Source organism: Chelonoidis abingdonii, chromosome 4 (genome assembly GCF_003597395.2).
Source record: "Chelonoidis abingdonii isolate Lonesome George chromosome 4, CheloAbing_2.0, whole genome shotgun sequence".
In the NCBI taxonomy this organism is placed as follows: Eukaryota; Metazoa; Chordata; order Testudines; family Testudinidae; genus Chelonoidis; species Chelonoidis abingdonii.
The window spans coordinates 87,932,173-87,959,942 of record NC_133772.1 but is presented as its reverse complement, the minus strand read 5'-3'; the positions used below and the strand labels follow the sequence as shown (position 1 = coordinate 87,959,942).

Sequence of the window (27,770 nt, the reverse complement as noted above, 5' to 3'; positions counted from 1 at the left end):
TTAAAAGCAGCAAAGAGTTTCATGGCACCTTATAGACTGACAGCCCTGTACTGTTCGGAGCATGAGCTTTCGTGCGGTGCCAATCCACTTCGTTCAGTGCAATCTGCTTAAGGTCTAAGAGGGTGCCACAGGACAGCAAAATAAAGTGTCTTCGAGCAACGCTAGTTCCTAAATGTTTGACCAAGTACTATAACATGCAAATTAATACTATTTTTATTTTTTTAGTGGTATGTCTCGAAATGCGTCCTTTCCTCATCGAAGTAAGTGCAATCAGATAGATAAAACTAACCTTATTAACTAATTTAGAGAAAGTTGGCCGTTCTGTGTGTTGAACTAACGCATGAAACTGGCATCAACATCATGTAAGCAAATCAGTGGCTTCTCACCTCTCTGGACCCTGGTATTGTTTCCCATTGAATAACAAATCAGCACATAATACGAACCCATCACGCTTCTTTATAGTTATTCATATTCCATGCCAACATCAATTAACAATAGGTTGCATTATCTTTCGTACATTATGTCATTGTCTCTTTCCATGCTCCAACATCACAGCAACAGTTACTATGATCAGAGAATAGAGAGAAGAATATACAGAATCAGCATATATCCTTAAAAAAGAGCAATTTCTAATTTCACACAGAGTGCACTGAACCTCTTTTATCTATTGCGCGTAGTGTGCCAACTGGGCTTCCCCGAGCTCACAACCAAGCCGCTCTCTGTAGACTGTAGATGACATGGGGGTCATAAAGATTGATGTTCATCATTGAAAAGTAATCACAGTAGTTAGTGCGTCTGTCTTCTCTTCTTAATGGGGAGAAGCCAAGTATCTTTAATAAGATGACAAACAGAAATATGAAAATGAATTCTATCCAGATTTGGCAACAAATCATGCTTGCAAACTTTTCCGTCGAGAAAGCTCACAAACTATAACCAAGCGACAAAGAGTCCTTGCTGGCACCTTATAGACTAACAGAAGCTATTTGCGAGCATAAGCTTTTGTGGTGAATACCCATTAGACACTGCACCTGCACTGAAGTGGGCTATTTCACCCTCACGAGTTTACTGGTCCAATACTTCTGTCGTCTATAGGCCGTGCCACATGACTCTTTGCCCAGGCTTTTTATAGGGATCCAACTAACAGCACTACCCCTCAAATAATAACCAAATAAATTGTTAGGACGAAAAATAAGTTAATCATCTTCAGATCTGGGAAAAAAAAAAAAAAAAAAAAGGCGCAAGCAGCTTCCATCCCCACTCACCGGAGACAAGCAACAAGCATCGAAACTATGCACTAGCCACTTTATTACAAGTGAGTCGCGACATCACCATTCTTCTTGGTGATACAATCAGCTAGCTAATACGTTTGAGGAAATTTGAGACTAAAAGATCTGTGAACTATCACTTCCATCCCAAATGAAAGTTTTTAACATACCTAGTTTTTCTCTTGCCCCAGATTGATAGCCATAAAAATTACATGTGACCTTCTAATTAATGTCACCTTAGAAATTTGTAATTGAGTCTTCATTATCACACCTTAGCTCAAACTTGAGGTCAGAGTCCAGTGAATATTAGTTAATTGCAGAACTCGTGAACAGATTTAAAGGACATGATTTAACTGTCCATCACTCCTATAGGCGCCTAGGTGTTCAGAGTTTTTTGAAATGAGCTTCCAGAAACTGGGCGGTACACTTGTGCTTGCTACACCAGCTAAGTGCTTAGTATTCAGTATATTGGATAAAGAACTCAAGTGTTTTTAGCACCACGTAATGCACAAACCACGCAAAAAAGGCCCTTGCCCCCGATCCTACTTACCAAGCTGTCTCTTCGGACACTAAGCCAGCCAATTTACAATAATGCGTATTATGTCATCTGCTAATTCATGCCTTAGCTGTTTCTTCCGCTCTGCCCCCTTTCACCTTTAGGCATCCCACTCTGCTCTTGTCACCAATCAAGATGAGAATGGCTCTTTCCCAATCTTGGAAGAGGAGATTTTCACAATTTCATATTGTGCGTGTATAGTTGGACACTAACAGTTATGGCCCAAAGTTCCCTGAAGCGTTGTGTACCTTTACAGAGATTATAGTCCAGGATTGTTGCTCCCTATAGTTCTATTTTAAAGCAGACAACTGCGGCATTAGGCAAAAAAAAAAAAAAAAAAAACTTTATATCATACAGTACATGTAGGCTGGTAGCCAATAAACCTGGCACGGACATTTTCTAACACTTAGGAAATCATTTGGCCAATATCTCCACTTGTCAATTGAGCACAAGAAGGCAACTCCTTCTCTTCTTTTTTTTTTTCCCCACAATGTTATATCTACAATGTATTTTTATTATGACGGCGGACAACCTCTTCTTTGCTTGCTGCATTAGCTCTTTCATATTAACTGACATTCAGAATTTTATAAGAAGATAGGACAGATATCCAATAGCGAATACATAGAAATACAAAATGGAAAAAAGATTGAGCTTGGTATATAACAGCCGGTTAGTTCTCTATCGTCCTCAAACAGTGGTAAGGTTAATTCTCTTTTACCTGTAAGGTTAAGAAGCTCAGTAACTGAGCCTGACAGGTACCAAGGACCATAAGCGGGGACACGTACTTTCAATTTGTGGAGGAAAGTCTGTTGTTTGTGCTGTTGTTGTTGTTCGTTGTTCGTCTGGGCTAAGAGGGATCAAGGTTGTGAATGTGTATTTTGCTGGAAGGATTTTTACCTCTGTTTGCTGTAACTTTGAATCTCAGGCTAGGGGGGAGGGAGTCCCTCTAGGCTATATGAATCTGAATACCCTGTAAACATTTTCCATCCTGATTTTATAGAGACAGCTTTTAATTAAAAAAAAGAAAAAGTAAAAATTTTCTTTTTTAAGAACCTGATGATTTTTTTCCTTAAGACCCAAGGGGATTGGGTCTGAACTCACCAGGAATTGGTGGGGGGAAAAGAGGGGAGGGGAAGGTTAATTCCTCTCTGTTTTTAGATCCAAGGAGTTTGGATCAGTGCAGCCTCCCAGGGTAATCCAGGGAGGGAGAAAGGAGGGGGGATGGTTTATTTCTCCTGATTTTAGGACCCAAGGGCTTTGGGTCTTGGGTTCTCCAGGGAAGGTTTTGGGGGAACAGAAAGTGTGCCAAGCACTATATTTTGGCTGGTGGCAGCGCTATCATATCTAAGCTAGGAATTAAGCTTAGAAGGGTCCATGCAGATCCCCACTTTTGGACGCTAAAGTTCAAACTGGGGGAAAAATACCTTAACAGTATCCTTGCCATATAATTTAAAGAAACAACAGAAGTACTGAGTTTCAGAGTGGTAGCCATGTTAGTCTGTATTAGCAAAAACGAACGAGGAGTCCTTGTGGCATCTTAGAGACCAACAAATTTATCTGTGCATGGGCTAGCCCATGAAAGCTTATGCACAAATAAATGTGTTAGTCTCTAAGGTGCCAGAAGTACCGAGGTTGATTATATGCAATGCAGAGCTAAAATCATATTACAGATGTGTGTGTGTGTGTGTTTCATTAGAAGGTATCATGACCTCAGGAATAATGGTAAATGTATTGCCCTACAATACAGTCTGGTAAAGTCACTTTACACTACAGGGAGCAAGACTAATGAAGCTGAGGAGAATGAATGAGAACTGCACCACCAGAAAGATACAATCTTTTGTACAAGACCACAGCCCCACTGAAGCCTCTTTGTGACATTGGGGAAAGTGAAACGCACCACTTTTCAATTCCTTGCTAACATTTCCCATAAGATTTCTCAGAAATAGTCCAACAGCAGTTTTATCCACCAAATCAAACATGATATAGGTGCATTTTTAAAAGATACTAGTTAAGAAAATAAGATACAGAAAAACATGTAAACCTCTCTTATCTAAGCACAGGCTGTGAAAAGCTTCATTAAATGGGTTAGGAAACTTAGGTTACAAAAGTAAAAAGATGGTAACATTGCTTCTGACTTATATGAAGATGTTTGTAGATGACAAATCCAGGCCTGAACTGCAATCCCTGATGTCTCATCCTTTCAATCTGTTTGCATACTCTCCCAAAACATCTGTAAGTCTCCCTTCCATGAATCACTATATAACCAAATGTACAGATACAGCCCTCAGCCACAGATCTATTTCACTGTCACCCTTCCCTATGAAAAGAAGGGATTGAATATGGGGGACCTAAATAATGAGGGACTACTACATCTTTTCAATACATGGAATGGCTTCTTATATTGGTATCCATGTTTAGAGATGTAAATGGAGAAACTTTAGAGACTTGTGACCTAGACACAGAGGCTCAAATTTTCAAGGCAGTTAGCATATTTGGATGCATTTTCCATTAATTTTAAGGTTGCACTAAACTTCTTGCAAATCTCAAAATGTATATGTTGTATGGGGAGAAAAGGAAAGCAAATGGGGAGAAAAGATAATTACCAAAACCAAGATCTCAAATCCAGGTTCCATTCACATGGAATAGTATATGGTTTGATAGATGGGGGTATAACATATTGGTGATGTACTTTGAAATTGTCAAGAACCATGACTTTAGAAACTTCCTAAAGCAGCATTCAGTTTCACTTAGATCATAAGTTTCTAGGTGGCATTAAAAAAAAAAAAATCAAAATAGAACAGTATTCAGGTGGTGAAAAACCTGGAACAGAAATGAAACAAGTAATGAACTGAAATGACCAATGGCTTTCACAGCTGCTAAAAACTTTTCCTGTCCTGATGAGCTTTAGAAGACGAATTCCAAATCAAGGCTGCCATCTAAAATGTCTACAGATGGTTTTAAAGATGTCTTCATCTGCACCTATGACACTATTTGAAATCAGGTTCTTACAGATCCTGGGAACCAGAGGTCTTAAATATCTGGGTTTAAATTTTTTCCTATTCCAACTATGCTACTTATGTTCTTAAATTTGGAGGAGAAAGGATAAGTGTTAGGCAGAAGCTATGTGAATTGTGCTTTATGTAAGCACTGTTGTGTTGAGTTAAATTTCAGTTAGAGTTTGGCATCTGGAGGGGTAAATTGTACCAAGCACAGACCTTTGGGAAATAGATAAAAACAAGTTTTTATCCATTAGAACTGCTGTAGACAAGGATATTCCAAACAAAAGGCAATCAACCCTTAACGAGAAGACTTCTCGCCCCCCCCCCCCCAATCTTTCTCTACCCTCCCTCATTCAGGTGAGGAAAGTATGCAGATAGAGCCCCTCTTTCCATATCTAGTTCTTTAATAGATACCAAAAAGCTCCTAGTAAATTAATGGTTTCTCTAGGTCCCTAAAAAGAGACTAAAAAACCCAAACAAACCCAGAATGGACAGGATCTCTTTCCTCTCTCCCCATTACAAAACTTACAGGGAATGAAGCGGAGGATGTGTTCCCTCCCGCAGTGGCAGTTTGGGTCCTCTCTTTTCTTTTGGTGAAATTGTGAGAACTGTTACTATAAAGCTTGTGGATAATTAAAAATTAACTGCATAAACCAGAAAAACACCTGTGAATCCAATCCTGTAATCAACTGTACAGAATATTCTTTACTTCCTGTGCTAACTTTACAATGTTTATTAAACAACTGCTACATTTCACCCCTGCAACAATTTGTAGGGTAAGTATAAGTTTGTAGAGAGCGTTGGAAAGCTTGATGATAAAAGGCAATAAATAAATGATACTATATCATATTCAGTTACAAAAACTGCATGAAGATGGAATTAAGGTACCGAGTGTCTAGCATTAACTTAAAGTGCAAAAATAAAAATAAAAAAACACCCAGAAGAACTATTAGAAAGTCACAAAACACGAAGTTTAGGTCAAAACGTAAAGAAATGCAAATATTTGAAAGTATGGAAAAACTGTGTTTGGATTTTAAGTTTAAAAACTACTGATTTTCTTGGGTAGCTAGTAGTAATGTATTTTTAATCCCCATGATATTCCTGAAAAGGATTTTACCCTTAAGTTACAGACATGTATACTCAAATTTAATTATCTTAAAGCTTTTCAAAAATGTTGTTACTATTTACAACATGCATTTGATGGTAGGAAGCAGGCTACCCTTGGGAGTCTGGGACAGGGGATACTAGGCACTGGGGACTTCTTCAGGGCATTTGGAGCTGGGAGGCAACAATGAGCAATCAATGCCCTGAAAAAGCCTAGAGGAGCAGAACAACAATGCTTTAACCACTGTTTGGTTTGCAGTATCTGGGCTCCATTTCCCAGACTTAGATGTCTGAAAGTTTGTGTAGCACCTTTTGATTGCAAGTTCTGGTTTTTGAGGGGTTTGAGTTGGTCCCCCCCCTCATCCCAACTCAAGGATACCACATTTTACATGTGCATACCTTATATTATGTTGTGAATGCTAGCAACAAACAAGCTCTACAAAAAATGTGTCTAGTGGGTTTTTCTTTAATGTAGTGTATTGAACTTGTCCTTTACCATTTAGAAAAGGTCATTCAGCAGACTCAAAATGTAGTCTACCCTTTTAAAAACCAGCAGCCTGATCCTGAGTGCATTTTTCCATCATCATAGAAGCAGACAAACATACTGCCATCTGACAAAGTGGGTATTCACCCACGAAAGCTCATGCTCCAAAACGTCTGTTAGTCTATAAGGTGCCACAGGATTCTCTGCTGCTTATACTGCCATCATTCCTCTCCCCTTCTTGCTTCTATCCTATCAAGCAGAATATTGAAGTCCCAAAGGCATCCTAGAAAGATGCATTCTGTACATGTAACCTAATTCTAGGCACACAGGCCTGGACAACCCTGAAAAGATATTTTTTTGCTGAGCAAATGGTAACTTTTCTAGACAGGTAGGGAGATGTTACAAAGCTTGAAGATTTACAGACAATATTCAGATTTGCTTTTCTTTATGTATTATTTGTACCGCTTTTGTAGTGCTTGCCGCTCCAGGCTCATGGTTAGTACAAAGTGGTCCAGTCTTCCATGCCTCTGTATCCCCACAGTCACAAAACCCTCCTCCAGTGGAAGTATGCATCTGAAAAATTAAGAGGTATTTCAGACATACAAATATGCATAAAAAAAATCAAGAACACAAGAAAAGTGTACATTTGTCAAGTCAATACATCCACATTTTATGTGCCTCCAACACCGTGATAAATAGCTATGCTGTAAGAAGTGTCATTGTGTAAACCATATGCTTTTATATTGCAGCATTTTATTTTTTTGTAAGTAAGAAAGGGAGAACTTCAGTGAGGTGGAAGATGGGATTTGCTGGAATTATCTACAGGTGTCCACACATGCAGAGAGCCGAGTAGGAACACAGCTGTGTCTTCAACTTGCAAATTGTTCCACATAGGCAGAACCCTGAATTTGCATGGAGTCACACTGCCTTCAGCGGGGCTATGTATTGAACCCCAGGTTACCAGAGGGGTGGAATGAAGAGTGGTACACTGCAGTATTTTCTGAAAGCTCCCGGTAGCTGCTTAAAGCCAGTATATAAGTGACCATTAAGGGCAGTTCTACATATTTCAATATGCCTTCGATTCTGGGGTAGAGCCATTGACGGCTTGTGGGCAGACAAGGGAAATATAATATCTAGAGGAGCTAATCAGAGTTCCCCTTAAACTTGACTCAAGGATGGAAAATAGGCCAGGAATGTGACTACTGCCAGGGCAGATCTGAAAGCCTGTAACATTTTGGCTACAGGTAAGCGTTTATGCCAGCCTTAAGACACCACAGAAACCCTTAATAAAAACAATGTGTGAGCCTACAGGGAGAGGAGCTTTTATTATCCTTAAAGCCCACAGAAATCACATTTAGTTATCTGCTATATTGCTTTAAACTGAGATTCTGTATCCACGTGAGAGAAAGGAGCACAACACAACAGATAAGGGTTAGTGCAGGGGTCGGCAACCTTTGAGAAGCCGTGTGCCGAGTCTTCATTTATTCACTAATTTAAAGTTTCGCGTGCCGGTAATACATTTTAACATTTTTGGACGGTCTCTTTCTATGAGTCTATATTATGTAACTAAATTATTGTATGTAAAATAAACAAAGTTTTCAAAATGTTTAAGAAGCGTCATTTAAAATTAAATTAAAATGCTGATCTTATGCTGCCAGCCTGGGGTTCTGTTCACCTAGGCCGGCAGCGGGCTGAGCAGGGCCTGCGGCCGGGACCCCAGACCTGGGGGGGGGGGTTCAGGGATGAGGGCTGGGGTGTGGGAGGGTGCAGGGCAGAAGGCTGGAGGATGTGGGGGGCAGGGCAGAAGGCTGTGTATGTGTTGGGGTTGGGGGGTTCAGGGCAGAAAGCTGAGTGTGGGGGGGGGTCAGGGCAAAGGGCTAGGAGTGTGGGGGGTGTAGGACAGAAGACTGAGTGTGTAGGGAGGGGTCAGGGCAGAGGGCTGGAGTGCTCGGCTTGTAGGGGTGCTCCCAGCCCCCTGCCCTGAGCGGCTCAGGGCAGGCAGCTGGAAGGGATATGCCTGTTCCCCCCCTTTCCCCAAGGCTCTGTCCCTACCTCTCTCTGTGTCCTCTAGGGGACTGCCTGCACACTGCTGCTTTTCTGCCCTCCCCCTCGCTAGGGCCATCAGCTGATTGAGACAGGGAAGGAGAGGGGGCGTGGCAGGAAAGAACCACTCTGGGGGAAGAAGTGGGGAAGAGGGAAGCTTGGCTGCCGCACAACCAAGCTTCTGCCTCCTGCCCCCGCAGGGGAGAGCGGTGGGCGGGGGGGCTGAGGGCCAGGACTGCAGCAGGCAGCTGCGTGCTGCTCAAAATCAGCTCACGTGCCATGTTTGGCATGCGTGCCGGAGGTTGCCGACCCCCGGGTTAGTGATTCCTTATTTGACTAAGTGTGGCTTAGGATAGTACCCTACAGACTGTGTGCACTACAGAAATCCAAGAGATGAATTAATTTGTGTGTGGAATTTCAAAACAGGTAATGTTTCGGCTACAAGCAAGAATTCCTATCAGATAGGGAAAGGGAAGCAAGAGAATCATCCATCAGCATAAGGCTGAACTGATGTTGAAAGGATATCATGCACTAGAGTTTTCTTTTATATGCTGGAAAGGCATAACTGTTTTTGCTGTGGACTGACTACATTTTCATTTTACCAGAGGGGTAGCCGTGTTAGTCTGGATCTGTAAAAAGTGACAAAGAGTCCTGCAGCACCTTATAGACTAATGGAAGTATTGGAGCATGAGCTTCTTTGTCAGATGCATGTGTCTGACGAAGTGGGTACTCACCCACGAAAGCTTATGCTCCAATACTTCTGTTAATCTATAAGGTGCCACAGGACTCTATCATTTTCATTTTAGTGTCTGAGAACTCAATGAAAAACATTAAATCTTAGGTCCCACAATTAATCACAAGTTCATCTCTGGAAAAGATTCTGAATGGAAGACAGTGTGTGCGCATTCCATCAAAAAGGAATGCCAATGTCCTGAAACCTTTACAGTTGTGATGCAGGTTATTAATCATATTTGTTCCAGGGGTACTTTTTACATAAGTCGCAAAAACAGACTGCTATAGAAAGTCTTTATAGACAAGATTACAGACACCAAAGCTGTCTAATAGCTTTGTTTACAAGTATTTCAAAGTACTGTTTAAAATACTTATTCTAGAAAACCAATTATATATATTTGTATACTAAGTAGCTGTGTAGCATTTTCTCTAACCAGTTTTGTGAGATATTAAGACCAAGTTCAGGGTTTAAATACAATGCCCCAAGATTGATTCTGCACAATGCTTTCTGAAAAGTCTGAACTGGCCAGTGGTCCAGCATAAAGTTAAGACGAAGTGCAGGAAAGACCAGTAATTGTACATAATTTGCCTGATATCCCAATTACAAAATTACTTATCAAATAGTTATTAGAAGGAATAACTTATCAAACAAAATACTTTTAAAAATGTTCTTTACTATTAAAAATGCCCCCTCAAATTAAAAAAAAAAAAAAAAGCATAATTTAAAGGTTTAGAATATATTTACAAACTGAGTAAACATCACAACCACTTACCTGCTATCTTCATGTTCCAACTACTGTTACTTGGCTTTAAAGAAGCCATCTTAAATTACTGAGAGGATGGGAAGAGAAGACTGGAAACTGAATTCCTGGCTTCTATTTATCGTTTTACTGAATCCTTTATGGGAGTCAGTTCATCCATCTCTACATATATAATGTAGCTAAAATATATGGAAGCTACTTATATTTTATTTACATAGTTCACAGGGATATTGTAAGGCTTAAAGAATACTTGTAATGCACTTTAAAATCACCAGATCAAGGGTTTCGCAGAAGTACTTTATCTGGCTGTTCTCAGCACATCTTCTGCCTCATTACCACTCCCTAGTATTTAGGAGGCTCTTTGAATCTATTCCCAAAACTGCCAGGATACCCTACAGAAGAAGAGCTCTGTGTAGCTTGAAAGCTTATTTCTCTCACCAACAGAAGTTGGTTCAATAAAAGATATTATTTCACCCAACTTGTCTGACTATCCTACAGTCAGGATAAGACACTTAGATAAGCATGCTTGACTTTTGATTATCTGTAAAGATGCACTCACTAAATACATGAGTGCATGCACTAAATACATGAGCGCACGCATAGTCAGCACTTCCTCTTTAAAGGGCAGTCATGGCCGTTTGATGCAGGTAGAAGTGGATGCAATTTCAACAGCCAAAGTAATGAAGCTCAATAAAAACTAGTACATTTTTAAACTGTAAAAGATTACAGTTAAATTGAATATATGGTGATTTAGATGCTCTTTAGTGTAAATTTGCTGCAGAGGTACATCAGCTTTAAAGGCTCACGATCCCTGTATGCTCCCACTCCATTCACAAAACTAAGCATCTGTTGCAATGACTCTTGAAAGGGAACAACCACCAGTGAAGTCAGGCAGAAAAGGGGACAGCAGAGGACAGTTGAGGAAGAGAGCAGCCGGAGGAATTACTTAAAATGATCCTTCCCCAAATAAGAGAACTACAGCTGGAATTTCTCACTGGTCACATGGATTTGGCTCAGAGACCATCAAAAGGCTGTCAGGAAGAGAAGATCCAGGTCTAAAGCAACCTCCTGCATTTGAAATTTAACATTTGTTAATTTCTCCACCCATCCCCCATGCCTCAAGCCCAAAGCAATTTCAAAGCAATTTCAAAGAACTAAATAAATCCAAATGCAGAAATAGACAAAACAGTATGTAGATTGCAGCAGCGATCTGACTGGTGAAAAGACTGCATTGGTTCCTGTGCATACATGTTTATTTTATTTATTTATCTATTTACCAAATATGGGCTTGGAAACCTCTTTATCATGGTCAGCTTGCAAACAAGTCATTTCGTAAGTACTATTTATAGTACTGTATCAAGCTCTATAAACATGAGCTTTTTAACTGATATTTCAGCATTGTTACTCTGATTGCTTGTTCCCTTAGCAAATAATCTCTTACGCATTAACAATAATTTCAAGTTATAACAAGGTCTCAGTTCTATGAACTGGATTATTCTCTTCAGATTTGCTAAAAAGTTGCTTGATTAGCACAGCAAAACCAATTAAAATAGAAGAGTTTGAGATATGGCTTTTTGGGAATGTGCAAAAGATAAGCACTCCCAAAAGTTAAACATCATTTCAAAACAAGAAGGAGGTTAGAGAGCGCCAGTATTTTCTACTCTTTCAACTAAGAGCTCAAGAAGAGGAGAGGAAAAAGTGCCTTTGGCCACTTATTATTTTGCATGTTTAATGTACTCTACTAAATCAAAGGCAGATTCTAATCTTAGATGTGGAGGTGGAAATTGACACCTCTACAATAAAACCAAAAAAACCTGCTCCTACACCCCTAACCATAGTAATGGAATTGAGATATGCAACACGTGCACTGCATTTCTGAGATTTAAGTCTGGCCCTTATATCCAATAGGCAATCTACCTGTCTGTTAATCTCTTTGCAGTAATCTACCAGTTATAAAGATTATTACTATTGCCTATGCAACCTTAGTCCACCCTGTGTGTGTGTGTGGTAATTAAGGTTAAGATTTTGGCACTGTTTTTAGTAAAAGTCATGGACAGGTCATAGGCAATAAATGAAAATTCACAAGAGATTCTATTTACTAAAAATAACTGGGTGGCAGGGCTAGGTATGGTGGGAGGAATGACAGCTGGAGTCTCATGGGGCAGGGAATGACAGGCCGAGCCCCCTCGCTATGAGGGGGTGCTGCCACAGCCCCGGCTACAGCAGCTACAGCCACAGCAGGGGCAAGCACAGATCCCGCTCCAGAGCTGGCCACAGTACAGGGCAGGGCCTCACACTCTCAGCTCCAACCCCAGCCACAGGTGTGTAGCATTGGCCATAGGCAGGAAAGGTGGGACATGCATGGCCCTGGGAAGCCACGGGGCAGGGGCGCAGGGCCCCGGCTCCAGTCGCTGACAGCTGAAGCCGAAAAAGTCACAGAGGTCTGGTAAAATCATGGAATCCATGACTGCCATGACCAAATCATAGCCTTAGTTATTATATAGTTATTAACTATGTGATCACATTCGGTTTGCTCTGCACACAAAACAGAGTAAGACAGTTGTAGGGAGATGACACTCTCTTCTGTTTAAAGCACTGGACTGGGACTCAGGACAAGAGAGCATAGCTCTGCCACTTACTTACTGTGGGTATGTCTACACAGCCAGGGGTGGCAGATTTGTAGAAATGTGCTCCTAAGGCCTCTCTCAGGTCCAGGAATCTCCCTCACCTCCTCCTTTATGGGTGTCGGGAGGTGCTGCGTGCGCCTCCCTCCCCTGCCATTGCCTCTGTCTGTAGCCTCACTGGGAGTGAGGGATGGGGCTGCCTCCTTGTCCAGCATGGGGCAGGAGCAGTGACAGCAGGCAAGGGGGCTGCCTGTGCTGGTGGGGATCCCGCTGGAAAAGGGAAGAGTCTGAGGTGGAAGGGCAGGCTCAGAGTCAGTCTGCCCTGAAAGTCAATATGGGGGGCGCTAGGACCCTGAGGCAGCATTTGCTGCAGGGAGGCAGCGTGGAGCTGCACAAAAGAGACAAGGACTCTCTGCTCCTAGGCCTAGGAAGGCAAGAGGGGGCTGGGGGACACTTGAGGGAGGCGTGGCCGGCAGGTGGAGCCAGGGGAGGTGGGAACACCCAGCCCCAAATATTGGTGGAGCTGGGCTCCTGGGCTCTGAATATTGCTGGTGCCCGGGCACCACGAGGGAATATAACTCATTGCCTATGAACACAGCAACTAGACATCTGCAGCTGGCCTGTGCAAGCCAACTCGAGTGTGTGCTATGAGGCTGTTTCATTGCTGTGCAGACTTCCAGGCTCTAGTTGGAGCCCGCAAGCCCGAGTTGGCTGGTCTGTGGGTGTCTCCTGTATATGATTTTGGACAAAGCTATCACAATGCAAACACATAAGGGAGTCACATTAAGGTTGTCCCTGCAATTTTAATTCTGCAATCACCTTACTTTTCAGTGCCTCACTTTGCAACTTAAGTTTCCTGAAACTAGTTTTTCAATATGCAATTATAATGTCATGAGCTGGATGAAACCTTTTTATGTGTTGAGTCAAATCCTCATTGAGACTGATATGTTTGTTGAAGGGTGAGTTCACACCTAACTGTAAGGATAAACCCTCACCTAGAACAAAAGGAGGATGTGAACCCACCCAGGAGATTTTGCTGAGTATTGTTTTAGATGGGTAAGACAGAACAGACAAAAAAAACTGGGAAAGACATAGAGCTTGTCTACACGGTTGGATAAAATGCACTTACAGGTGTGTGACTTTTAAAATGCACCAACATGTTGTGCATTAATTGGTCCATGTAAACTCTGCTAGTGCTCCACAGTTCACTTTAGCACAGAGCAGTACAATAATGTACACTGCAGTGTGCACCAGCAGTGTCTACATGGACCAACTGACGCACAAACATGTTAGTGCATATTAACCCATAGGGAGACAAGTCCTCAGAGAGACAGCCTGAAGGAGCAGCTGAAAGCACAGCATTTGATCCTGGAAGAAACCAGGGAAGAGTTTTCTGGGTCAGACATGCAGTCCAGAAACGTGTTCTTGAGTTCTGAGAGTAAAAGAAGCAGTTTCCTGCTATTTGATTTCTTCTGTGTTCACAGATAGAGGGCTTTATACAGTCTTTGTAAATAGTCAGATATTTACTTACTTGCAATTTTGTTTATCACCAATTTCCCCTCCTAAGGGAGCAACCTAGTAGACCGCATTTTTTTTTTGTTTAACTGCTCTGGTCAAAAGGGATAACAATAATTAGATCTATGAAAGACATGCTCTTTTTGCTCCGGCACTCATTTCAACAAACTGATAATTTTCAGGGGGTAGGAATTGAAGTTTCTCTTAATCTGTGTGTATTGCTATTACACACAAGAAAACTTCCCTACAGCAACATGTACAACTTCACAGTACAGATTTTCATACCTTGTAACGATGGTTCTTGTGAATGCTATTCTGGAAGCAGTCCATGCAGAGTACACAAGTTGGATCAATTGCACAGTCTCTGCAACAAAAATACTAACTTGGATACCATTCTAAAATAAAATAATGAAATATTCATATACTAGAACTGCTGCCATAATTAAACCTTTATGGCTGGTGCCAAACTCAATTTCAGGCATCAAATCACAGCTATTCCACGCTATTGATATAGGACAGGGGTAGGCAACCTGCGGCACGCGAGCTGATTTTCTGTGGCACTCGCATTGCCTGGGTCCTGGCCACAAGACCCAGGGGCTCTGCATTTTAATTTAATTTTAAATAAAGTTTCTTAAACATTTTAAAAACCTTATTTGCTTTACATACAACAATAGTTTAGTTATCTATTATACACTTATAGACAGATCTTTTAAAAACATTAAAATGTATACCTGGCACGCGAAACCTTAAATCAGAGCGAATAAATGAAGACATAGCACATCACTTCTGAAAGGTTGCCGACCCCTGATATAGGATAATGTTCTAACCCTTCCACATTAAGTTTGAACCATATTAGCAGCGCTACAGTCCAAACATCCTTAAGCAGGGTTCTATTAAAACCAGCTTGATTACCATTTTCCAACAATAGTTGCTAGTACAGGTGCTCCCTTGTCTAGCATGGACAGGAATTTTAAAAAACAAGATGTTGGTTTGAGCACTAGCCTGTTAAACCCAGGGTTGTGAGTTCATCCTTGAGGGGCCCATTTAGGGATTTGGGGATTGGTCCTGCTTTGAGCAGGGGGTTGGACTAGATGATCTCTTGAGGTCCCTTCCAACCCTAATAATCTATGATTCAACGTTAGAGACTACTCTTGGACAGTTTATAACTTGGTTTCTGAATAGAGTTGTAATCATCTCAACAATGCAAAATGTTGATGCAAAAGCTATGTCTTAGGCTGTAAACATAAAAAAAATTTCAGAACAGTTACAATTTATAATATGGAAAGGGTCCCTTTATAATACAATTACACATGATATGTTCCTTTAGTGTAGTTTTTAATGTTGCAAAGTCAAACTTTCAAGTTAGGAAATGCCAAAATTAATGTTTCCAGTACAACCTGAATTCAGCCTCCTAGCATGTATACATTATGATACAATCTTAAATTACATGAGCTCATACTATTTTTTTCCCATAGACCCTCTGCCTCATTCAATGCACTGGATAGACCTGTTCTGGGAATGAATTATTGTTGTGAAGAGAAGGCTGTCATCTGTAGGACCTTGCCTCATTTATGCAGAACTTGGGAGGTGTGTAGTGAATGAGGCAGGGGATTGCAGGAAGAGAAAAGATGCTCTCATGGCTCAGGCAAATGAATGCTGCCTTGGAGAACTAGATTCTGTCAGTACCATGGAGTTTCTATTGCTGGGAAAGTCACTTAAAACAAACTCTTCACAGCTGATCATTCATGGTGTGTTCCTCATTTTCTGGGTGCTTGACTTGAGACCCTGGGTCTAATGTGCAGAATGCTGTGCACTCACTGGTGCTACTGAAGTCAATGGGAACTATGTTTTGAATATACGAAGTGCTTCATATTGCTAAGTATACTGAAAAGTCAGGTCACAGTGCCTCAGATTAGGTACCCAAGCTTAGTGGATACTTTTGACCTTAATATCTCCGTGTGTCAGCTCCTTGTCCATAGAATGGACATATCATATCCTTACCTCACAAGGGTGTTGTGAAAACAAAATTAACGTTTGTGAAGCACTCAGATACTATAGTGATGATCACCACAGAAAAAGCCCATGAGGAAATTAATAGTCGTCTCTTCAGAGCAGGATTTTAATTATGCGCAGTAAATATGGCCTAGGGCCACACATTAAAACAAAGAGCATAAAACAAATGACTGAATAGATGCTCACCCTGCATACTGAATAAGGAAGATATGCAACTGTCCTTCCAATTTACTGAATGGTGAAGGGATCCAGTGGAGAAAATAGTATGTGATCATGTAACAAATGATATCATAACGCACACCTACAACCAAAAGGTTGCACAGACAACTTTAAATTCTGGCATTTCCTAATATTTGAGTGCTGGACTTTGCAATCTTAAACAACATTATTTTAACATAAGAAATTACACAAAAAAAGGCTAAGTTTTTAAACACGAGTTGGAACAAAACAAAAACAGACTGGCATTCTGTCATCTAGCATTACAATGACACCCACATGGGTCATCAGTAGGGTTGGAACCTTTAAGTCCACCATACAGACTTCTACTACTTAAGCTAAAGGAGTAATGGATACCAACAACAGGTTGTCATCCTTTACATGGACCAGCACTGAAGCGAGGGTGGAGAGAGACAATTTGCCACTGGGTTCACAGAGACTTGTTAACAGCAGAGGAATGGAGAAACTCTGGAATCATGAGATCCATTCCAGGCTCTGAATGGGAGAGTTCTCTAGTGAGCACAGATTTTTCTGCCCTTTACCCCAAAACATGATCATTTCTGCCCCGTATCCTTCAGCCTAACCCTATCCAGTCCTGTCTGTTCCCTACCCCTAGCTCCTGAACCCAGTCCCATTCTCCTCATCTAGGCACTTCCAGTCTCCACTCCACAGACTTCTCCACTCCACAGACTTCTCACCCCAGTGCCAGTTGCTTTCCCCAGCAACTGGTAGCCTCAAACCTCTGGACGCCCTGTTGCAGTTTCTCATGCACACTCACAGTCCCTTCCCCAACAGCAAGTCTCAGTTCCCTCTCTCCTGGTTCTGCATCCAATTTCTGTCCCTCCTCCAATAGCTAGCAGTCCCCTTCACCACAATCTCCCATTCCCAACCTCTACCTGCCCCAATTCCCAGTTTCCCTCTGCTTCCAATCCCAGCCCCAGCCACCATTCTCTAGTTCCAGTCATCTTCCCTCCAGGCTCCTTGTCCCAATCTACTTTCCCTGACCCCCACCCGAGTCCAGCTCTTGACCCCTCTGCATTTGAATAAGGAAGCTTCCACTTCCACTCTGGCTGGGCCCAGCAGAGCAGTTATTGAGATCACAATAGAGAAGACTCCCTGCTCTCAATTACAGTCCCCACCCTGACCTGCATCAGCCCAGAGCTACAACTGCAAGGAAAGTCCTGCCCTGTCCCAGGATGAGGCACATTCAGTTGCTCTGTTGGGATGGTCTGGTCACATGTAGGAGTGGTGAGGTGATGGATGGAGCATGCTCAGTGCAGATGAAATGTTAAGGGAAATGTCAGGAAACCTTATAATACGCAGTGCTCCCAGCCTCACCTATAATAATAGTTGGCTCATATAATGAAATAGTCATTGAATGGAAATTACTATAAACTAGTATATTTCACACTTTTCTATTTTAAATTTGATTCATCCCACATACCTAACTAGTCTAAATCAAAAAAGAAGCTAAGTTTAAAATAAAAAATCAGAAAATATAGCTAAATTTTACAATTATTTCAATATTTGCAGCTTGCACGCTGTCTTAAAAAAGAGGGATGGGGATCTCCCCAGACGAGTGCATTGTGGGGGTATGACAAAAGAAGAAAATAGGATAAGAGGACTGTAGACCAAACCATGGTGAAGTTGAAAGACTTCTTGTGCTTTGGGGACTAAGTCTTCTATACACCTACTGACAATTTAAAGTTAAGAAATGCGATATGAGTTGCAGACAAGCCAGTACCACACAGAGAAATAACTTCAGTTTTTGCTTATCACATTAACTTAATCTGTGCTCAATTTAAAGTAGATTGTGAAGCAAAGCAATTATCATAGCCACTTACCCAAGGATCCTAACGGGATACATCTAGCAGCAAAAATAATTTTATAAAGTCTATTACTGCTGAGTTACCTCACAGGAAATATTCACGATGACTTGTGCCTTACCTGCAAGAATATGTAGTCTCCCCACCTTTGAATACCTTCCCGCAGAGTTGAGAAGCTCCGCACTGCCGCAGTTTCTCCAGGCAGACATCTGGGTCTTCCCTAAACAAGTACCACTCCAGAGGGTCAAATATTTTTATCTGGGCCATTTCTTCCTGCTTCTCCAGCAAGGGGTCCATTTCAGCAGAGTAGATGTTTGGCACATACTTTGCCAGTGTTTGTAAAAAGGCAGCCTGAAAGTCAACTCTCTCATCCCAGCACTACAAGAAAATTAGAGTTGGGGTAACACGTCAGTGGAGAAATAAAATTAAGGAAATTAGGCTAAGGAAAAACAATGATTGCTACAAAACTAGGGTCATTTTCCATTTCAACAATCTGAAGTTCTGTGCACCAGGAAAAAATGTATATCCACATTTACAGGATAAATTAACAACAGAAAGTTTATATTTAGTTTTAGAACCTTTGAGGCTTTTAGTATTTTGCCTCAAAATACATCTCTGCTATTTGCTCTTATTCTAGCTTTTCAGACTCCTACAGGTGCTCTCCAACTGCTCGATTTCTCTTCTTCAATTCTGAACTTAATGCATTCTTCCATAATGTTCCCACTCTTTAAAGTGGGAGGCATTTCTAGTGAACATAAGACAAAAAATACATCTGTCAGGAGGTAGCTATACACATTTTTTCCATAAATACAAGTTATTTTCACAAATGATCCTCCCTCAATAAAATTTTCTCTAGGCCAGCAAGCAAAGTACAAGTCCATTGGAATTTGGAAAGGGTGGGAGTCTGACATGGAAGGAATAGACTGCTCAACTTGTTAGTGGACTCAACTAAAGAAAATCTGTCACAGGAAAGACAAAAAAACTTCACTTTTAACTTAAAGATAAAACCCAACACCCATTGATGGACCAATCCTCCATGAATTTAATCTAGTTCTTTTTTTAACCGTTATGGTCTTGGCCTTCACAACATCCTCTGGCAAGGAGTTCCACAGGTTGACTGTGTGTTGTGTGAAGAAATACTTCCTTTTGTTTTAAACCTGCTGCCTATCAATTTCATTTGGTGAACCCTAGCTCTTGTGTTATGAGAAGTACTAAAAACACCTCCTTATCTACTTTCTCCACACCAGTCATGATTTTATAGACCTCAATCATATCTCCCCTTAGCCGTCTCTTTTCCACATCTGCACACAGTATTCAAGATGTGGGCATACCACGGATTTATATAGAGGCAATAGGACAGAAAATATCATGTTATCTATCCATTTCTTAATTATTCCCAGCAACTGAAGAAAAAAAAAAAAACAGAAAAATCATGGGGCACCATATTGACACATTCATGGGTCATAAACAGGGTTGGAACATTTAGATTCACCACACAGACTTCTACCACTTGAAGTAACAGAATAACTGGTAGCAGCAGTAGGTTGTCATCCTCTCAGTAGACCAGTATTAGAGGGACAAGTGTCACACTTTGCCAGTGGATTTCACAGATACGTGCTGACAGCAGCGGATTATTGAGACTCTGGAATCTTGGACTCCATTTCAGGCTTTCAAAGGGAATGTGCTGTGATGAGTACAGACTTGTCTATTTTCCCCCAAACGTGATACTTTCTGCTCCTCTCCCCTCCAACTTGTCCTCGTCCGAGTCATATCTCTAGCCCATCCCTGGCTCCTTGTCCCAGTCCCAGTCTCCTTGCATACCTACTCCCAGTTTCCATTCCTCAAGCTTCTCGTCAGTCTCTTTGCCCAGCCTGTACTTGTCTCCTGCTCTGAGCTCACTGTCCTTTTTCCCAATCTCCCCCGACTCGCAGTCTCTCCCCACACCCAGATTCAGTCTCCTTGCCCAGCCAGTCTCAGTGTCTTCCTCTGACCCTAAAACCTCGTTCTCAATCTCTTTGCTCAACCCCTGGCTCCTAAGTCCTCAGCCAATGTGTCTCTCCATCCCCCACTGGTTTCTAGTCCTAGGCTCCCTCCCTGGACTCCTCATCCAGTCTCAGTTTTCTCACTTCTGCCCTGCCCTGGCTTCTTGTCTCAGTCTCTTTGAGAGAACTGAGGGTGGCTAGGCAATCATACTCAAGCTCCTTGTCAGATTTATCTCCAATTCCCAACCCCCTAGTCCCAGTCTCACCTTGGCTACTTGTCCCTATTTACTCCTTTCCCTCCCCCTGGTCTGGCTTTTGGCCCCTCTGCATTCAGATCAGACTGCTTCCTTCTCCACTCAACCTGGGTGGCCACAGGGATTCACTGAGAAAACAGAAGAGACAAGCTATCTATTCCCATGCTCATCCCCAACCTGGTCCTGAGCAGCTCGGAGCAGCCATTACAATGTAGTCCTTCTGAGCCACCATAGCCCTAAACTGGACCATGCTCAATCCCTTTGTGGGGATGGACCATGTACAGTCAGCTCAGTATTAAGAACTGTGACAGGCTAGAGCATTCTCAGCGAGGACAGACTCTTGAGAGATTTTAGCTGTTAAGCTCTAGTAAGTCTTTATGCATGAATAAACTGCAATTTTTTCAAAGGTTTGTAACGTGGCCAAAATTGGGCAAATTTTCACAGGGATGGGAAAAGGCACAGCACAAAGTCTGCTGCTAGGCAAATGTCAAGTCTCTGCTCCAAAGCATGAGAGCATTTCAAAGACAAGAATGTAACATAAACAAAACATTTTCCCCTAGCCTCCTTCTTGGAAACAGCTGAACTATTTTGATCGGAATTTTCCAAAAAATTCAACTTGAACCAGATACCATTGAGAAATTTTCAGCCCAAATGGTAAAAACTAACAAAGTTCTAAGCACCTAAGAACAGGATCTTATCACGAGAAGCGTTGAGCAACCTTAATAATAGGCAATGCTATTAGACTCACCTATAATTAACAGACTATTAAATTCCATATCTTCCATAAAGTGCCTCATCTTCTCAGCATCAGTACACCTATGTCCTTGCCCACACTGAGAACTTTAGGTGATCTCCCACCAATAGTGCTGGCAGTAATGAAAGTCTAATGTACACTGACCACCAGTGTTTTTACCACTGCTAGTCCAGGGGTCTCAAACTCAAATGACCACAAGAGCCACATGTGGTCTAGTGCATTGGCCCGAGGGCCGCATCACTGACACCCCCACCCTCACTGCCCCCAGCCCCGCCCCATTCCATCCCTTCCATGAGGCCCTGCCCCTACCCCGCCTCTTCCCACCCCTTCCCATTCCCTTCCCCAAAGTCTCCACTCCAACGCTCCCCCTTCCCTGTCACCAGAGGGTGTAGGAGAAGTGCAGGGTGTGGCAGGGGCTCAGGGCAAGGAGTTGAGGTGCAGGAGGTATTCAGGGTGCGGCAGGCGGCTCAGGGCAGGGAGTTGGCGTGTGGGGTGCAAGAGGGGTGGGGGTGCGGCAGGGGGTTGGGGTGCAGGGTGCAGCAGGTGGCTCACGGCAGGGAGTGCAGGAGGAGTGTGGAGTGCGACAGGGGGATCAGGGAAGGGAGTTGGGGTGCATGAGGGGTGTGGGGTGCAGCAGGGGGCTCAAGACAGGGAGTTGGGGTGCAGGAGGGGTGTGAGCTCTGGCCCGGCGCTGCTTACTTAGAGTGGCTCCGGGGTGATAGCGGCGCACATCAGGACCAAGGCAGGCTCCTGGCCCCACACCGTGCCGCTCCGCTCCAGCAAGCAGCCGGAACCACGGCCCCTGGGGGAGAACGGGGGGGTGGGGGCATAGGGCTGTGCTGCTGCTCTGCCAGGTACCTCCCACGAAGCTCCCATTGGCAGTGGTTCCCTGTTCCCGGCCAATAGGAGCTGCGGGGAGCAGTACCTTGAAGCAAGGCAATGCAGGAGCCCTCTTCCTCCTCCCCTCCAGCCCGAAGGGATGTGCTGCCAGCCGCTTAAGGGAGCGATGTGGGGCTTGTGGTGCCATGGGGGGCAATCCAGCGGGCTGTAGTTTGCCCACCCTTGGCCTGGAGGTAGGCAGAGGGGTGAGGGGGCGCAGGGAGCTTGGCAGGCCGCACAGAAGATCCCCGTGGGCCACACGTGGCCCATGTGTATGAGACCCTTAGCATAGTCTACCTGCAGTTAGATGACACAGTGGCAAACAAATCATTGGCCATCATTGTTCTCACCAGCAGAGTTTAAATTATGAGAGATTTCCCTTCAATTTTCATTGTACGCAATCACAGTCATAAATTTAAAGTATAGCTTTGATCTTAACAGGTATTCTGTAAGCTTTCTAGTGTTGCAGTTACTGAATCTGAAAGCAAAGCAGCCTGTAGTCGTGGAAATGTTGACTTTCAATTGATCTGATCTCTTCTCTCAGAGACCATGGAGTCCTGTTCCTGCTTCTAAGCACAAAACCTCTTTGCCTCCCTGTACTTTGTCAGAGATTCCAATCCCCTAATTTAGCATGTCCAGTTCCTAAATTTTAGTAATGCAAATGAAGAAAATCAGAGTAGTAGCTGTAAGGAGTAGGGTGACCAGATAGCAACTGTGAAAAAATGGGAAAGGGGGTAGAGAGTGATAGATGCCTATATAATAAAAAGTCCCAAAAAATGAGACTGTCCCTTTAAAAACAGGACTTCTGGTCACCCTAATAAGGAGTCATAAAAGTTAGAAAAGAGAGAGGTATTAGGTAATTCAATACCAGATCCCTGACAAGGCATGGGATCACTTCAGAACAGTTTCCTGTTGTAATCGGCACTATGAACTTGAAATCTAGTCAAACAAGAAAACAAAAACAAAAAAAGGAATAATGGAGTCTCAAAAACTTCAGCAGTTTCAAGTACTAAGTTTTCCCTGAGTTTCTCTACAGTTTACAATCATGTTTCCTTATATTTTAAAAATGTTCTCGCTTCTCTGTTGCTGTGGAAAAAACCCAAGCAGGAAATGGACCAATTCTACAAGATGCAGTGAAATTGTAACTTTTTGCACACACAGTACTATCAAATGAATAAAAGAGAAAGTATTGTTTTTGCCTTCTAATTGTTCACAGAGAATGTCTAAACTACAAAATTAATTTAAAAATGTATTAGCTACCCCAGTTTAACACAGTTTCAAACACAACTTTGCATCTAGCATAAACAGCACAAGTTGTATTTAAATATCAGTGGTTAAGTGTATAGAAGAAGCTGGGGTCTCTGGGGAGGATTATTATATGGCATTTATTCCCATATTTCCTGGCTTTTGTTAATGCTGTTTCTCTCCCCATTTGGTACTTCCCCCCTTCCAGTATCTGGATTTGGATTTTGACTATTCCTCCTGAACCCAGTGTGCTGCTTTGCAAATGACTAACTTTGGGATTTCTCATTGTGTAACTTTTGTCAAAAGAGCTCAGGCAGAATCTACAGTTTGTTTAGGGTATTTGGTCTGTTCACTGTAATGAAGCATTAACCAGTCACTTAAGTGTCTCTTTAGAACAGATGTGGCCCACAGACCATAGTTTACCCACATCTGGCCTGCGAGACTGTCCTGCCCAGCCCCTGACCCTAGCCCCCGACCCCTCCCCCACTGTCCCCCTTCCCCTGCAGCCACGCTGCCATGCTCTGGCCTGCCGTTTCTACTGGGCAGCATGGGGAGTGCAGCTGCCTCTGGCCAGGTATCGCAGCTGCAAGCTCCTGTTCCTGGTAAGGGGGCAGGGAGCGGGAGGTCCTGGGGGGGCAGTCAGGGAGGAGGGGCGGTTGGATGAGGCAGAGGTTCTGGGAGGGTGGTCAGGGGGTGGGGAGTAGGATTCCAGGGGGGGCCTGTCAGGGGCAGGGATGTGGACAGGGGTTGGGAGGGCAGTCAGGAGACTGGGAGGGTTGGATAAGGGGGTGGGATCCCTGGGGCCAGTTAGTAGCAGGGGGCCCCGGGAGGGAGTGGTCAGGGGACAAGGAGCAGAAGGCAGTTGGATAGGGGGTGGGGCAGTGAGGGGATAGGAGGTTGAACAGGGGGTGGGGGTCCTGGACAGGGGTGGTCAGGGTACAAGGAGGGAGGGGTTGGATGGGTTGGGGATTCTGAGGGGGACAGTCAGGGGGTGGGAAGTGGGAGGGGGCAGGGGCCAGGCTGTTTGGGGAGGCACAGCCTTTCCTACCCAGCCCTCCATACAGTTGCGCAACCCTGATGTGGCCCTCGGTCCAAAAAGTTTGCCCACCCTTACTTTAGAAGGATATGTTTTTTTAGTTTACACAAGTGTTGTGCTATGGCATTACACATCACTAAGAATCCTTGGGAGAGGAATCTTATGAAGTGGGTTTTAGCCCATGGAAGCTTATGCCCAAATAAATTTGTTAGTCTCTAAGATGCCATAAGTACTCCTCGTTCTTTATGTTGTAGTCAGACACTTTTTCTATAAAAACAGACAAATGTCTTTCCAGATGTAAATGTACTCAGACCTTTCAAAAAATTAATCTCTACTCTATGATGAGCAGCTTTGCCCTGAAGAGACGAGAATGACTTACGGGTGTTTTTACCAAAGCTCATTTAAATGATCATTATCTTGGAAGGGATTGGGAGATAGAGAATTGCACTTCCTGGATATATATCCCTTTAGGGAGACTAAGATAGTATAATGCACAGAGAAGAAGGTGGTCACCTCTCCATAAGCTACTTGTGGATATCTTAATGGAACACAAACAGACTTTTATAGATGATTTCATCTGTAGATTACAAAGTATCAAATGAGATTTCTGAGTGTTGTGATAAAAGAATCCTCTCACTTAGGCTTTGCAATAGGCTTGTTATTATTTAAGTTAATCCAAACATTGAATTTAAATCCAATGACACCAAGTCTATTATTTTTCTATTTCATGACCTATTCCGTGAATTTGGGGGCTGAGAGTTGAATGGTATCAATCAGTTCAATCCTACTGCATTTTACCAATCATGTTAACACTCTGCCTTCCCCTGCTGTTCTGTCAAGCAGCTGGAATTCCCAATCCAGTTCCAGCTGCTTGACAGAACAGCAGGGAAATAAAAATAAACTCTTCTAAAGTTGAATTTTACTTTAGGGCACTAAACAGTTGTTTTGCTAGTTAAAGTAGATGCCAATGGAACACTGGAGCCCAGTCTATAGCTTAGAAGACTCTCAGCATTGGACACTGACTACCTTATTGCAGGGGTTCTGAATCTTTTTCTTTCTGAGCCCCTCTCCCCTCCCCCCACCATGCTATAAAAATTCTACAGCTCATATGTACCATCACAACTGTTTTTTTGCATATCCAGTAGATTAAAAGCCAGGGCCAGTGTTAGAGGGTAGCAAGCCTCGGGGCCCCACACCACAGGGGGCTCTGCAAAGCTAAATTGCTTGGGCTTAGGCTTCAACCACAGGCAGCAGGGCCCAGGCTTTCTGCCCTGGGCCCCAGCAAGTCTAATGCCAGCCCTGCTCTCTGGTTTATTTTGGCAGACCCCCTGAAAGCTGCTTGCAGCCCCCCACAGGGCCCCAGACCCCTGGTTGAGAACTGCTGCCTTCTTGGGTAGTTCTAAAGTCTATTTTAAAAGTATAAGATAAATAGGTAAAATAGTTACTTAACAAATGTGCAGCTCCCACTTAACACTGTCCTGTTATAGGAAAGTAGACTATTATGCTTTTAAAAGATTTTCAAACTAGTGTTTTCAGGCAAGGTTTTATGTTTAAGTTTTGGATTCAATACCGTTCCCTTTATTTTCATTTGAAGCCATCAGCTTTCCAGTGTCTGATGAAAGAAAATGAGTTCCAGTTCTATGGGCATATAGACACTAATAATAATAATAAAGCAACAATAATGAATAAAGGGCCCCTAGATGTACCTGCCCCAGAGTAGATTCCATATAGCAACCCAGAACTTAAGTTGGTGAATATTTGTCTTCCTTCATTTTAAACCTAAATGTAACTTCTTTGGTGCATGAAGTTTTTTGCCTCTGAAAAACAGGCCTCTCCCCTGACTTGAGCTGTGCAGATCTAGAAAGACTGAAGGGGGCGGGGGGGAAAATCACACAACCTTTCAACAGATTGTTCTCAAGACAACCTTCAGATCAGAAAGATGAGGTGGGTGATTGAATTTTATCACTTTCAACAACTGACCTTATGATGTAATATTACTTTTCACTAGTGACCCAAACCTATGCAAGAGACCATCCTTTACTAGGCAACAGCTTGTTTTTAACCACCTGTTCCAAGATATTGCTGAGAGTAGCTGACTACAACTCTGCCTGGTGCATCAGGGCCATTCTTGTCATGGCATTGACAGGCTGCTTAAAGCCTATCGAGCAGCCTTTCTGGTATACAAACCCAGGGAAACTTGAATTTAAGCAAAATATCACCATCATCCCTTATCTCAGGCCCGCACAATAAAAACTTTATTCCGCCTGTCACTGAAGATCATCTCTACAAGACAATCGATGGCCGCTGGCACCTAACTCAGGCTTAATAATAACTACACAGCGCACAGGTGTCACCCACGCATGGGACTGTGCCACCGGGAAACAGCCACTGACCGCAGGGCAGACAAAGGGGAAAAGTAGGGTAGATGAGTCCACGTTGAGCGGCACCTCCCCGCCCGGGGCGCTAACCCCCAGCGGATGGGGGCCCTCACTTCTCCTGAGGGGAGGCAAGCTGGGCTTCCGCTACTCCGCCAAGCGGGCAGGGGGTTGGGCTCCCATCCGCTGGAGGCTCCAACCTATCCGCGCAGAGGTTACCAGGTCACCCCGGGAGGATCCACAGAACAGGAGTCTCACCATGGCCCGCTCCCGGGGCTGCACAAGGACCCTGCCGCTCGCTCCCGATCCTCCGTCGCTTCCATCCGCCATTTTGAGGGCAACTGACACCGCCACCAAGGCAAGCCCCGCCCCTCCCCGCCCCTTTGCCAGCGGGCCGACCGGAAACTGGTTGCCGGAGCAGACGGGCCAAGCTGTAGTGTCAGAATCCGCCTCCCGACAGTGCGCGCACCTGGTTGCCACTGAGCATGTGCCAGCGACCTGCGCCTGCTCAGTCACACCTGCTGAAGCCCCTGCCCTTACTTGCCCTCAGAGCCGATCCCATTTCCTGCGTCCTGGGCAGGGGAGAGGGAAGGGCGAGGGACAAAGCTTCACAGGGCTAGTGGTGGCGGAAGCCAACTTCGATAGGAGCTGCCAGCGGGGGTGGCCATAATGGGGATGAAGGGGAGACGGACGGTGCCTCTTCTCGACACCCCTTCGGCGGAGCTGTGGCGCGAAATGGTGCTCGTCTCTTCAGGGCTGGTCCATAGGGGGAAGCTGCACTGTGATGTTAAACCAGGGTAGAGCCCTGTGTGGCCACTGGGATTTTGGTTTGCATTAAGTTGATTAACAATAAGCTGTTCTTAAACAGAAATAAGACTGTTTTTACAGAGGTCTCCATTGGTTTAACTAAGGGCTTGTCTACACTGGAAAGTTTTACCAGTCATACAGGTATAGTTAAACTGATACAGTTATATAACTCCCTGTTTTGATACATATTCTGGAATAAGGCCAGAACTACACTACAGGCCTATGTCGGTATAAAGTATGTTGCTCGGGTGTGAAAAATTCACATCCCTGGGGTTTGTCTACACCATGCAGCTTTTAGCA

The 27,770-nt window shown here is 43.4% G+C and overlaps 1 protein-coding gene across 1 annotated transcript in view; it reads right to left on the bottom strand.

The window, feature by feature from the left end:
* UBR1 (ubiquitin protein ligase E3 component n-recognin 1) overlaps positions 1-27,437 on the bottom strand; it is a 159,283-nt gene extending 131,846 nt beyond the window's left edge. The window contains exons 1-5 of the mRNA XM_075065850.1: positions 26,922-27,437; positions 18,260-18,516; positions 14,369-14,447; positions 6,841-6,981; positions 706-830 (exon numbers count right to left, since the gene is read on the bottom strand). Of these exons, the coding sequence (XP_074921951.1) occupies positions 706-830; positions 6,841-6,981; positions 14,369-14,447; positions 18,260-18,516; positions 26,922-26,993 (674 nt within the window). The 5' untranslated portion in view covers positions 26,994-27,437. The remainder of the gene's footprint in view (positions 1-705; positions 831-6,840; positions 6,982-14,368; positions 14,448-18,259; positions 18,517-26,921) is intronic.
* Between the last annotated feature and the right edge of the window lie 333 nt (positions 27,438-27,770).